Source organism: Macadamia integrifolia, unplaced genomic scaffold (assembly GCF_013358625.1).
Source record: "Macadamia integrifolia cultivar HAES 741 unplaced genomic scaffold, SCU_Mint_v3 scaffold3335, whole genome shotgun sequence".
Lineage (NCBI taxonomy): Eukaryota > Viridiplantae > Streptophyta > Magnoliopsida > Proteales > Proteaceae > Macadamia > Macadamia integrifolia.
This window is the reverse complement of record NW_024869408.1, coordinates 7,101-20,652: the sequence shown is the minus strand read 5'-3', so window position 1 is coordinate 20,652 and position 13,552 is coordinate 7,101. Positions and strand designations below refer to the sequence as shown.

Sequence of the window (13,552 nt, the reverse complement as noted above, 5' to 3'; positions counted from 1 at the left end):
ATGTTAAGGTTGGATTTAACATGCCAAAATCCCTAAGGATGCCGAGGGACCTTCCTAGAAGTTCTTCAAATAAAAAAACAAGAGACAAATACATCAGGACAAGCAGGTGTGAAAAGATTACGTTGCTCCCCATGTGTTGAAGATGCCTTCGTATGGCCTTCCATTGGTCTGTGAACTGATATAGTGGTCACGTAAGCGGGTAGCGTTTTCTTGCCCATAAAGAAAAGAGTTTGAGAGAGGATTTCCTTCACTATGGATATGTCATTCAGTGTCAAGCACATATTTCTCTCATGCAATATATCAAATATGGTTAGAATTTTATAGATAAACCCTAAAAGTGACAAAATTTGGGTAAAAGTAAAGTTGACGACATGTCAAAACAAAGCACTAAGAGTGCACGAATTGCTAAAACAATGGATGGACATATGTAGGGGAGGTTGTATGAATGTTTTTGAGAGTATTAAGGGTGCACGGATTTCTAATAAAGGGCATGGACATTTGTAGGGGAGGTTGCATGACTGAATTTGGGTGTATTGAGGGTGCACATATTGCTTATGCATGGCATGGACTTATATAGGGGAGGTTGTGTGATTGAATTGAGTCTAACGTTAGGACTGCATTTTTGTTGAATCAAGATGAAGGAGGATCCTTTGATCGTGGGGCTTTAGATATGCGTGGGAGGGTATTTTGATGAATATATTAAAATCCTATAAGGACTTGTGAACCCTAAGAAGGTGTGGTAAACCTTCCCATGTAGTGGTGGAAAGAAGCTAACCGCATGCTCCAAGGAGAGCCAAATCAATAAACTACAAAGTCATGCGAAGGGCTCGATGAGCGCTTGACAACTTAGCATATCGTCTACACCAACTGTGCATGTTGTTTACGTCGAACAAACTTTATGTTTTTTCTACTTTTCCATTTCGATAAAAAAGTCGATCGTTTCATCCTGGATTTCTAGGGTTCATACCTATTGTAGCTAATTCTACTTACTTGAACCATAGCTAAACCAACTAAAGCCAATTCGTATTAGATTTCAAGGGTTCAAATTTGATCGTTTCATATTGGATTTATGGGGTTCATGCCGATTTTAGCTGATTCCACTTACTCGAACCATAGCTGTGTCTGATTGGAGGAAGAGTCATTAGAGAAGAACCCAATCCGAAGGAGAGCCCAAATCAATAAACTATAAAGACATGTGAAGGGCCCAGTGAGCTGCTTACAACTTACATATTGTGCACACCAACTACCGATGTTGTTTACATGGAACAAATTTTATCATTTTTCCACTTTTCATTCTTGATGGGAAAGTTGGCCATGTCATACTAGATTTCTTGGGTTCAGGCCTATTCTAGCATATTCCGTTAAGTCGAATCATCGTTGAACCAACTAAAGTTGATTCATACTGGCTTCAAGGGATCAAAATCTATTGTTTCATATTGGATTTCTAGGGTTCGTGCCGATTCTAACTGATTCCACTAATCCACTTACTCGAAACATGGCTGGACCAACAAAAGTCGAATCAAACTGGATTTTGAGGGTTCAAGATAGGCTGATTCTGGTTGATTCTGATTACTTGAACCATGGCCTATACTAAAATCAATTTGTACTGGATTTCTAGGGTTCAGTTCGAACCCTATCCAACTGATTTATTTAGTTAAATCATGATTTACTAGTATTTTAGATCATATCGGATCCATGTAGCCTGACTCTAGAATAAGATTATGATGGTTGTTGAACCAATTGAAGCCAAGCATTTCCTTTAATTTTTAATTTCTTACTACAGCGCTTACTCTCTCAAGACGCTTCAAGACTTCTGCTGGGAAGAACGTCACAACCCACAAGTGGGGACTGTAGCAGTAGCTTTGTGTGCGTGTGTGGCGGTTGGGAATTGGATGTTTTGAATTTTCTGGTTCAAATTTCTAACAACTCTCTGTCCCATTCTTCATCAGTCATCAACTGTCTCTTTCCCTCTCAAAATCCAAGAAGAAATTGATAGTTTTGGATGACAATGCTTGAATCCCTTGTGACGTGAGAGAGACTAATTAAAGGGATCAAAATGTTACCCATTCCCAACCCACCCCGGCTTTCCCTCCCTCTCCTTCTCTTCCGGGTCGCTCTTTGGGGAGAGCTGACGTCTTCAATTCCCGATAAATTCTCTTCTTCTATCTTCTTTGTCACTGAAGTTGAATCACTGAACTCAAACTCAAATTCAAAGCCATGGCTGCCAACGATGTGCCGTGTTGCAAGCCCATGTTCTGGGTTTACCTCTTCATCTGTGCAGCCCTTGTCACTTTCGCTGGTCTCATGTCTGGTCTCACTCTTGGACTCATGTCTATCAGCCAAGTCGACCTTGAGGTCCTCGTCAATGCTGGTCAGCCCCAAGACCGCAAGAATGCTGGTAAGCTTTTGGGTCTTTCAATTTCATTGTTTTAGGTCACTCCATTCTTTCTAATGTCTCTGTTTTTTTTTATCAGTTAAGATTTTGCCAGTTGTGAAGAACCAACACTTACTCCTCTGCACACTCCTCATTTGCAATGCCTTGGCAATGGAGGTAGAGGCTGCTGTTACATATTATGATGTCCTTGCAGTTTTATATTTCTAGGAGGTATTGACACTTACATTTCGTGTATCTTATCAAGGCATTGCCCATTTTCCTTGATGCGATTCTTCCAGCTTGGGGTGCCATATTGATATCTGTTACCCTTATACTTGCATTTGGAGAGGTAACATCTTGGGTTTTTGGTTTCTGATTCAACTGTAGTTTTAGTGGGAATCTTAAATCAATTTGATCACAATCTAAACCTTCTTTTCCATATAATTTTAGATCATCCCTCAAGCTATTTGTTCAAGATATGGATTGAGTGTTGGGGCAAAACTGGTTGGGTTTGTTCGAGTGCTTATGTTGGTCGTCTTCCCCATATCCTATCCAATCAGTAAGGTAACTTGCTTGTTTAGTACCTGGTTAAGGAATCTTGTGTCTATCAGTAGAAATTAATTGCAAGCAGCAAGCTATTGCTACTCAACTAAAATACCCAATACAATATATGGTCATATGATGTCTAACACAGATGGTTCTTCCCTAGGGGGATTTGGCTGGCTATGGCTGTACTTTCTGAGACTATTAGAGTTAACCAGTGGTTGCTATAGCTGGGGGTTGTGCTCCATCATCCATTTTGGCCCATGAGCTCAAAGGGATACTATGTGGTCTCAAGGAAGTACACAACAGGAAGTTGAAAAGACTGGATGCTATTAACCACCTTTTCTACATAGTGCAATAGCCTTGAGAATCACTTTTTGGCCTTGCAAAATTGAATGCATTGCTTCTTGGTTTGACTCCATAGGATTTTCTTACACGTATGATAAACTAATAGAGATGAAAACATACTTTTGAAAATTGGAGAAGTGATGTTTTACCATGAGAGCTTCCCTAGAGATTTTTCTAGGATAATGACAGAAGATGCTACAGGTGCAAATGTACCTGAATGTAGATTTTTCTTCTTTACTGTTTATATGTATTCAGCTTCCCCTCCAAAAGATGGGGACAGAGGGAGGGAGAGACTATAATGGTGTTGGTAGGTTGTTGTTCATGACCTGTTTAAGATCTCCATTGTGGCAGTTATTGGACTGGATCCTAGGGAAGGGGCACTTTGTGCTTTTCAGACGGGCAGAGTTGAAATCATTGGTCAATTTGCATGCACATGAGGTTTGCTCCTTATACTCATACCTTATTATTTTGCCTCTAAGTGTCATTTAAATGATTGTTGTCATGATTGCCTGAGTTGCAAAGTTTAGATATTCATTTCTACCGGAAATTATTGGGTGTGTGCATCTTGTATAAGTTACATCTTACTGAGGGCGCCTCAATTTTGGTGACTGCATATTCATTGTTAGGCAGGGAAAGGTGGAGAGTTATCCCATGACGAAACTACGATTATTGCGGGAGCCTTAGATCTGACACAGAAGACTGCTAAAGATGCCATGACGGCAGTATCCAAAACTTTTTCCCTTGATATAAATTCTAAATTTGACATGTAAGTGAATTTCTCATTTCAGTACTTAGCATTATTTCTCTGTGCCTCAGTTGAAGCAATAATCTGTTTCTATTCTTAGGGATACATTGGGTTTAATAATGACCAAAGGGCATAGTCGTGTACCTATCTACTCTGGAAGTTCAACAAATATCATAGGCCTTATTTTGGTGAGCATTACAGAATCTTTATCTCATGCTATCAAATCTTCTAAAAGGTTCATACGACATCAAAGTTGGAATTTTACAAGAATTTTACTTGGGTTCTCTTTTTCTGTTCTGTATTCTGACATTCTGATTTTCATATTGCTCTAAGACTCAATTGTGCCCTGCTGCTTTATAAAGGTGGATGCAACTCCTATATTTGTGCATGCATTCCTTAATGGCAACTATCTGTAATCATTTACCACTTGGATCCGTTGTTATGAGTTTGATCTAGTTCATGCTATCAGGATATAGCTTTATGTTGTCTTGGGGTGTGAATGTAATGGAGTCATCAAATGATTGCATCTATGGTAACCATCATGAGCTCAAGTCTGTAAGTCATATGGTTGATGCACTACATTGAAACATGAGGTTTTCCAATAGCATCCAATGTGTCCACAAGGACCAAAAAGAAGAAAAGGAAGTGGAAAAATAAATAAAGAATTATGACTCTACTCAAAGTCAACCATATTTAGAGGTATTATGTCACTTATGCAACTACCATGATAAAACTTACTGCTTTACTAGTTTTTTGAAATTGGTCCACGAATCTGATATATTGTAGTGATTCTGTCATCTGTCATGTTTTAACTTGAGCATAAAACCACACCCACCTGCATACACAGGAAGAGAAAGTGGGACATAAAATAAAGGGAAAAGGGCATGCAACCTTTTATCTTGTGAAAGGAAATTCCCTCTGAGAAGAGCACTGAGAAAGCTCTGACAAGTTTATAACCAATGAAATTGCAAATCTAGCAATAACCACTTGTCTAGAGATGCTCTGTTGCAGCACTTTATTTTTCTTGCAAATTTTTTATTTTGGTTTTTTGAGTTATTTCAATTCTAATATATATTTGTGAGTAATCCTTGTTTGATTTCTTAGGTGCACAAGGTTTACCATTTGATAGAAAAAAAAAAAAAAAAAAAAATGTCCCATTGAAGGCTTTGATTATACTAACTATTTTCTTGTTAGATTATTCATTATGCATTTATCTTATTGTACAATCTCGTTCCCACATGAAAACCTTTCACGTTATATAACCTTGTCAGTTCTTTTGGTTTTAGGTTAAAAATTTGATCACCTGCCGCCCTGAAGATGAAACCCCAGTTAGAAATGTAACCATAAGGAAAATCCCTAGGTATGGAATTTCTCAGTTAAAATTATTATTGGTTAAACATTGTGGCACGTATTAATGGTTATGGCATGTGGATTTTATTTTTTTGTTTATTATTATTAGTACCTGTATCTATCCCTATAATTATGTGAACTAAACTTAGATTAAAAAATAAAATTTTGCCTGTAAAGCTCTGTAATCAGGGTTATAAATGGAGTTGGATATAACAAAATTAAAGTAAGGGAATGAGGTTTTTAACTTCCAAAGATCAACTACCCCAAGCTAAACAACTATTCTAAATAGTCAACCATTGATTGCGTGTAACTGTAAATGTATACAACTAGAACAATAATGATATAATTATGATTGCTTGAGTCGTGAAAATTTATTAAAATAATATAATGATTAAATGCATTTTCACTTGGAGATCTCTTCGTAACCATCAAATATGGCACACTACACTATGACTTTCATTGAGCAGCAGAAGTCATCGACAATGATCCCCCTCTGACTTGTAATTCAGATACAATTAATATCAGATGTAGTCGACAACAATGTCTCACTTGAACTAGCCGTCTCCTCTGTACATAAATTTCAACTGACCATGTACATCGACCATGTGCCAACTGGAGGAACAATGATTGAATTTAGTGTTTGTACCTTAGAATCTTAGATTGATATGAGATCAGACAGAAAGTTTGAGGATAAGAACCCAGATAATTACACCATCTAATGGTAGGAAGTGAATCAACTGATCAGATTATACAGCACCCACAACAGTCTGCACACCATGATTCCTGACCATGAGACACACCACTTCATTATACTCCAAAGCATGCACCATGATATAAACGTACACTGAGAATCCTGTATTTGTGATGATATCCCCAAAAACAATTTCTCTATTGAATGTGTATTGTGTAGTTGGAATAAGTAGAGAAGTGATTCACAGAACGACATGAATGAAACACATGGAACAACCATCCATATTGGTTATTGCACAAGACAATTGAATAAAAAAAATGGAGGAAGATCATTTGATTGGACCCTAGAGAAAAGGTATAAGAGAGATAAAAAGAAGGTAAAACTGTTCACAGAATCTGAAGTTATGAATTCGACTAACCAATTATTGATTAAAACATGCTACTCGTGCATGCAGATGCAAAGGAGGTTGGATTGCAATCGATTCAAATCGGAATGGAAGAAGATTTGACCCACAAATAAATAGTGTGTATTTTACAATTCATATCCACTTGGGTGGATTTACATTTTACAATGGGGTTTGTATAAGGGTTTTGGTAAGGTCATGAAATCATGCCAAGCCACCCATGATTCCAACAAAAGCATGTCTTTGGGTGTCATGAATCCTATTCAATGGGGGTGGGGGGAGGGAAATAAAAATCATTTTCCCAACAGTTGATTGGTTGGTGTGATGCTTTTGGCGTCAAGTTTTTGTGAGGTTATCATTTTCCTTTGCTTCTATCTTAAGTTCTCAACTTTATTAGGCATGATTATTTGTTATAGTGTACTCCCTATTTATGGTTTATTTTTGTGGCCCTATTTATGTTCTATTTTTGGGTTGCAAAATGAGTTGTTTTTTTCTGTTAATATTTCAATTTTCAAGGTTCGTCTCTGCTACTGTCATGTCTTCTGGAAATTAATATTTTTCTTGAGCAACTTCCACAAGGAAATTTCTTTATTTTTGGTTCTCATACATATCCCACTTTTTGTCTTAAGACAAATAATGATTAGGAGTTCCACTATTGGAGAATATGGATTGGATGATTTGTAGAGATGGATCAGAATCCATATAACCAACCTCAGATGGTTCTAGCAAGCTTTGATGCACTTTTCCGGATCAAAATTTGTGGCCGAGTTGTATGGATTTGATGCTGAGACTCATCACTCATATTTATGAAATAAGTTGCATTCATACATTTCCATTAAACACCCTAATTTTTCTTGTTTGATTAATCTTGCATTATTCCTCTCAGGAATGATTATTATATGTGTATTCAAGTGCAAACTAATTTTCTACATTGTAATTAGCTTTACTTATATTATCTGTGTTTTGGTGAATTGTGATGATTATGATGATGGTGATAACATTTTATTCATTTGGTTTTTTCGTATTTGAGATCTTCATTGTGATTCTCTGTTTGTGGTTCTATGGCATAACCTTGCATGGTTCTGTAACAGGGTTCCTGAAAATATGCCACTTTATGAGATACTGAATGAATTCCAGAAGGGTCATAGCCATATGGCTGTTGTTGTAAAGGACCAGAAGGATGCTAAGTTAACTAGGGAACATGAAAGAGGCAAGCCTGACATGTTAGAGAAAACCATGGAACCAAATAAAAATCAGATAGAAGTGGAGGAAAAAGGTAGAAATTTTGAATCCTTAATGTAGTAATAATGGTCATAATTTCTGGACCGGTGACTGCTTCAATCGAGTCGAACTAAGCACTCTTTCTTGTAATGCTTGACTCTCTTTACGAATTTAGGTCATTATAAAGATTCAAATTCAATTCTTCCCTTAGGTTCTATAGCCCCTATTGTGCAGGAAGTGGTTCCCAGCTAAATCTGGACAAGCAACTGAATCCTGCTGCACAGGCATTCCCTTTGTTTTCTGATGTCACCAATGCTTGGAGCCCTACACTAAGAAGTATCATTGAGCAAGAAGAAAAGTCTAAGCAATTGAGGAAATGGGAGTATGGAGGTGAAAGTGTTCTCAATGTAGATTCAGATCTTCCTAGCTATGCATTGGACGATGAAGTCATTGGTATCATAACAATGGAGGATGTTATTGAAGAATTACTTCAGGTGATAAATGTTTTTAAGTGGTGGAAAATATCTCTAGAGTTCTTCCAATGGCATTTGGTTTCATCCATTGGACAAGGCTTCATGGATTTATCTCATCTAATTGTGATTTGCATGAGATAATGGCATAAATAGCTGAAATAGTGTGTGATTTTGTTTTTCCTTTTCCATTCAGTATCACACTTACTGAAGTGAAAATTTCAAGAACTCATAATGAGTTTGATCCAACAATCTGGTGCTTAAAGCATTCAAAAGAACTCTAGAATCTAATGGCTTCTATTCTGTAAAATCCAGTTTGAGTGCTGAAAATTTTATGAGATAGAGCCATGACCGGGATGCAAAATAGAACTGAAGTCATTTATGAAGGCCCAATAGGACCTCTTCCCCGCTGCCCCTTCCTCTAATCACAGGGTTGAAGTTAAAAGGATTTCCCATCTTGTTGCCAAACACAGCCTGAAGATTTGGTGTTGAGTTGAAGGATAACTACAATTTAACCTGACCTTTTAGGTTCTTGATACATATGAAAAAATTATAATAAGAATCAAGAATTCTATCATTTCAGGAGAGTAAGAAGTCTAAATCTGCCTAATTGATAAAAAATAATAAAAAAAATTTCATCTTACATGAATTTTATATTAAACTCTTCCAAGCACATGCAAAGGACGTGTTTTTCTTATTGATGAACTAATGTTTTTGTTCTGTTTCTGAAGGAAGAAATATTTGATGAAACTGATGGGTTTGTTGAGGTACACGACAAGTAAGTAACTGCAACTTTGATTTGGTTAATACTGTTACATATTGCTATTACTGATTTCATACCCCCTTTTTTTTTTCAGAATTAGAATAAATATGCTACCCCCAAGAAGATCTTCACCAAGGTCTCCCGGAACAGCTTCTCATCTTCCATGGAGAACTCCAGTGGCTTCTCCACTTTCTCCATATCATCGTACTTCTATACTGCATTCACCTGTTGCTCGATATTTTCAGGCACCTGGTCCATTGCCAACTCTATCTAGCTCCCCTGGAAAATGTTCACCGAATTCACCAGCTAAACTTTCAAGCCTTGGACGAAAGTCACCAATCTCTCATGAAGTGAGTTGACAAATATAAACTTCTTATTTTCCTATTTAATGAGGACCGAATTTGTTATGATCCATGCAATTTGCAACTGATTTTTTCCCCCTATTCTCCATTGTGTTTTCTGTTGCACAATATGTATTGTTGCAGCTGCAATTTTTTGAAAGTATTCCTCGAGGAAGTTCTTGATGTATTATGTATATGAAATTTGCATAAAACGAAAGCAAATGTTTCTGGGGCTTGAGCTTTTGGCTTATTTGGTTGATATGTTACAGTTGTTGCATGTTCAAGTAATACCCAATCACTACAGCGAATATGCATTCTTGAATTGAACAAACCTGTAGAAAAAGGAAAAAAAGAGGAAGAAGAAGAAGAGAAGTATAATCCTACCATAGCATCAGAAGAAGGAAAACAGAAATTAAAGAAAGAAAAGAGACATTATATCCAGTAGCTTACCTTCTTTTTTTGAACACTCTTGCTATTCGTTTACATGATTTTATTTAAAGTTCTCACAATAAAATTAATTTTTTGGTATTAATATTAGAAATAATGAGTTGTTCACATAAAAATGGACAAATGCTAACAAACTTAAATACCTTTGCTACAATCAAAGGATGTGTCTTAGATTGTCTGAAGATTGATATCAGTGAGAAAATATCCTAGGAATTGTAAGCTCGAGCATGGGTTGATCTCTTAGGGGGGGGGGGAATGGGTATCAAGAACATTTGGCTGTGAAGTTTCTCTGGAAGGAACAGGGTCTGATACGAGCAAAAGTTCCAAACTTCCAATTAACTAGGGGTGTCAAAAAATGGACCAAACCAGTGAGACCAGCCTGAACGAACCAAACTGAAGGCTTATGGGTTTGGCTTTGGATAAAGTGATTCAGAACAGTTCGGTTTCGGCTTGGTTTGGGCTAAACCGAGAGGAAACCTGAAACCGAATTAAAACCTATGTAAAGGAATATTTTAAACATTTTTAAACACATACACCACTTCCCCTTCACCTTTTTTGCCCCCCACTTGTCTCCCACACACAACCCCTCTCTCTTGTTCTTTATTTATACAATTCTCCATACTCCATGGTCTAATATATTTAATAAACAAACAATGGGGATAAATAAATGACACACAGGATGTTATTTTAATGGTTAAATTGATCTTCTCTCTTGAAAATCTCTACGCATGCATTAAAAAAGCCCACATGGTCATTATTGGTTTTGGTTTAGAACCGATTTCAAACCTATCCAAAGCAAAAACACCCGATAAGTGGAACCCGTAACCAAACCCAACTGAAACCTAACTATTCCTTATTGGTTTGGTTTTGGTTTCACCCATTCTTGCAATGAAACCAATTCAGCCCGATCAAACCGACCGATTGACACCCCTGAATTAAGCATGATAAGAGTTGATGAGTTGTAAGTGAAATGATACACACTGAATAGAAAACTGGATTCATTTTCTGCCCCTTTAAATACTGTAAGTATCAATAATTTTACAAGTCATACAATGTCCTTAGAAATCATGGTCTGCCAACATTTTTGTCAACTTCATATACTGTGCCCTAAGAACTCACCCCTAACCAGCTTTCCTATTGTACCTCTAATCACCCTCCACCACTTTCCCAGAATATAAATAAATATATAAATATGAACTAACGGAAGAGTAAATATGATGCATTCTGACATGATTTTTTTCTGATATCTTCAACCAGGACTGGACAGGCCAGCTTGTAAATGTGGTTACTTTGATAAACTGTAACCTTGGATGATTCTCCAGCCAAAGAGGCCAACTAGGACCATTAATCTATACATGAAATTAAGAATTTTTGGTTTATCTCCCCTCATCGGCCCCAACTTTGAGCTATGATGCTGGTTGAGCCAGTTCAACTGCCTTGCACTGATCCAGCCAACCATTGTGGTCAAAACTAAAATTTTGAATTGAAACAATTTGTTGGTGGAAAACCATAACTCATATTCATATTCTAATGTCTTAAATATGTTATTTGTTGATATTTACACACCAGTGGACTTGTTAATGAATGATACAAATATTTAATCAGAGGAAACGAAAGCATTGATAATCCGTAACTCTTTTGGAACCTTGTTTCAAATCTTGATATAGCATTGAGAAAGCGTTCCTGAATTTCGATGAATTTATGTGAACTTGCGTTTTGGAATCTTTTAATCCACACATTATTGTACGTATTCTGCCCCATGAATCTTTTCTACTCTGTTTCTTCTTAGCAGGTCTCAAGAAAACCATATGAGAAGCTATGAAAGTTTGATAATATATAGGGCTCCTATCAATGAAAGGATATGCAATGCATATATTTTCTATTAACTTTTTTAGAGATGAATGTGAGTTTTTATCAGTATCAGGTGAGTTTGTGCCTTAACATAGCCAAATCATTTGGTTTTATGCTTGTAAATTGCCATGGCCAGCTGTTATTTATTGTATTGCTTCATGTTACAGCTCCCAAAAAACACTATTAGGATGTAACATTCCAAAACATCATCAGAAAAAAAAGTTGTTCACTTTTGAGCCCTTCCTTTCCCTTTTATCTTTTTGCCTTCTTGTCTTTGCAATTTACCTAGTTATCTTTCAAAGATTTGGTAACCTCATGGGAAAAATTTGTCCTTCCCACCCAATACTGTTCTTCCTAGCAACACATAGATTGGTTAGAACTTTCAACTGAAGCTCATAGATGCCAGTCAAATCCAATATTTACATGTAAGCACCCAGCACTTCTATGAAGGGTTTTTCTTTTTTATTTTCAATAAATTGAATCCAAAATTTCCACACTCGAATGGGTCATTGAGATATTGGATTATTATTCCATCTGGCAAACATTTGACAATTGCTTATGTGACTCCAATTATGCAGTATTCTTTCATTTTCATATGGGTTGTCAACCAAGGAATCAAAATTCTTGTTCAGTGTTCAGCTGACACATGGCACCCTAAGCACAGTCATTGTGATGATATCTAGAGAGGGAACCCCCCAACCTGAACACCACCACCCAATTGAATGCAGGGGATGAGAGATGAGAACAGCCAACCCAAATCCAACCCAGCTGGTTTGTTTTCCAAATTTTTTCCATGTGTGTTAATCTCTTCAAGAAAGAAGGACACTACCAGTAACTTTGTTTTGGATTATATCCTCTGACTAGTTTTGTAAAGAGTCCTATCTCATGAAGTAATGTTCTGGCATTCACCTATTTGTTGGAAGTTTGGAACTTTTGGTTTATGATCACAACCAGCTACCTTCTTTTGACTGATTTTTGGAAAACCATTGGCAGTGATCCACAATTAATCTCATATTTCACAGTTCAAAAAGTAAGAACACATGGATCGATGCTACCGTGCAAACAAGGGGGGATGGATCAGATTAGTAGATTACAGATCAGAAAGCTCACAATGGCTTCTATTTTTCATAAACAAGACTTGTTTCCTTCCTTTGATATAACACTTTTGATGCTTTCTATGAGTCTGGTTTTCTTGCACCTTTGCACCAACCAATAGTTTCCTTGTCATCATTAGTGGAAATATTGTTGAAGTTTGAATAATCAATGTTTTAGAATGTAAACAAGACTTGTTTCCTTCCTTTGATTTAACACTTTTGATGCTTTCTATGAGTCTGGTTTTCTTGCACCTTTGCACCAACCAATAGTTTCCTTGTCATTAGTGGAAATATTGTTGAAGCTTGAATAGTCAATGTTTTAGAATGTAAAGGTTTGGCTTTCATTTTTCTTTTGAGAGTTTTGAAAAAATTATTGAACCCAAGAAATGGGAGACAGCCATACAATCGGGTCCAATCCGACACCTCAAAAAGATTCCTTTCATGACCATCCAAAAAAGGTCACATTTTGAGACATAGCAGCCAGCGGCTATTTGGTCAACCCCTAATTTGAAGGGAAAATTATGAACAACATAGAATACACTGCAGGTAGTATATGTTTTCTTACATTATCTGATATTTTCTCTTTTTTCTAACCATGTGGGTCTTTTTATATATAAATCGTGAAGCATTCTCATTAACTTGAAGTGGACGATTTCAACTCATGTGGGTTCTTTGTATATAAATCGTGGAACATTCTTTACCATTAACTTGAAGTGGAAGTTTTCAACTCATGTGGGCGAGGCTAGATTCCTCCCCAAAATCCCAAACAAGCTAACTGAAAAATCTCTTCCTATCCATCCAAAAAGGTAATACTGTCAGACAAGAGAGCAGCCAGTGGCCCTATGGTTGACTTCTCTCCCAAGAGTTAAGACAACTTATACCAACTATTTAAAATATTTGAAGGAAAATTA

General features: G+C 36.8%; 1 protein-coding gene across 4 annotated transcripts; it reads left to right on the top strand.

The window, feature by feature from the left end:
• The first annotated feature begins 1,664 nt into the window (after positions 1–1,664).
• Positions 1,665–12,876, top strand: LOC122068022 (DUF21 domain-containing protein At2g14520-like). Of its 4 annotated transcripts, none has more exons than XR_006136948.1 (14): positions 1,665–2,398; positions 2,475–2,551; positions 2,640–2,723; positions 2,825–2,938; positions 3,617–3,703; positions 3,892–4,031; positions 4,111–4,198; positions 5,297–5,370; positions 7,546–7,730; positions 7,910–8,169; positions 8,877–8,923; positions 9,003–9,258; positions 11,486–11,620; positions 12,570–12,876. XR_006136948.1 is itself a non-coding variant. In XM_042631843.1 (13 exons), exons 1-13 carry the CDS (start codon positions 2,218–2,220, stop codon positions 11,516–11,518), a joined length of 1,626 nt encoding a protein of 541 aa, XP_042487777.1. In that variant the 5' UTR covers positions 1,665–2,217; the 3' UTR covers positions 11,519–11,787. The 4 variants fall into 4 exon arrangements, 2 of the variants coding, with proteins under 2 accessions (XP_042487777.1, XP_042487778.1); XR_006136947.1 differs by having other exon boundaries at positions 12,541–12,876; XM_042631843.1 differs by lacking the exon at positions 12,570–12,876 and having other exon boundaries at positions 11,486–11,787.
• The last annotated feature ends 676 nt before the right edge of the window (positions 12,877–13,552 follow it).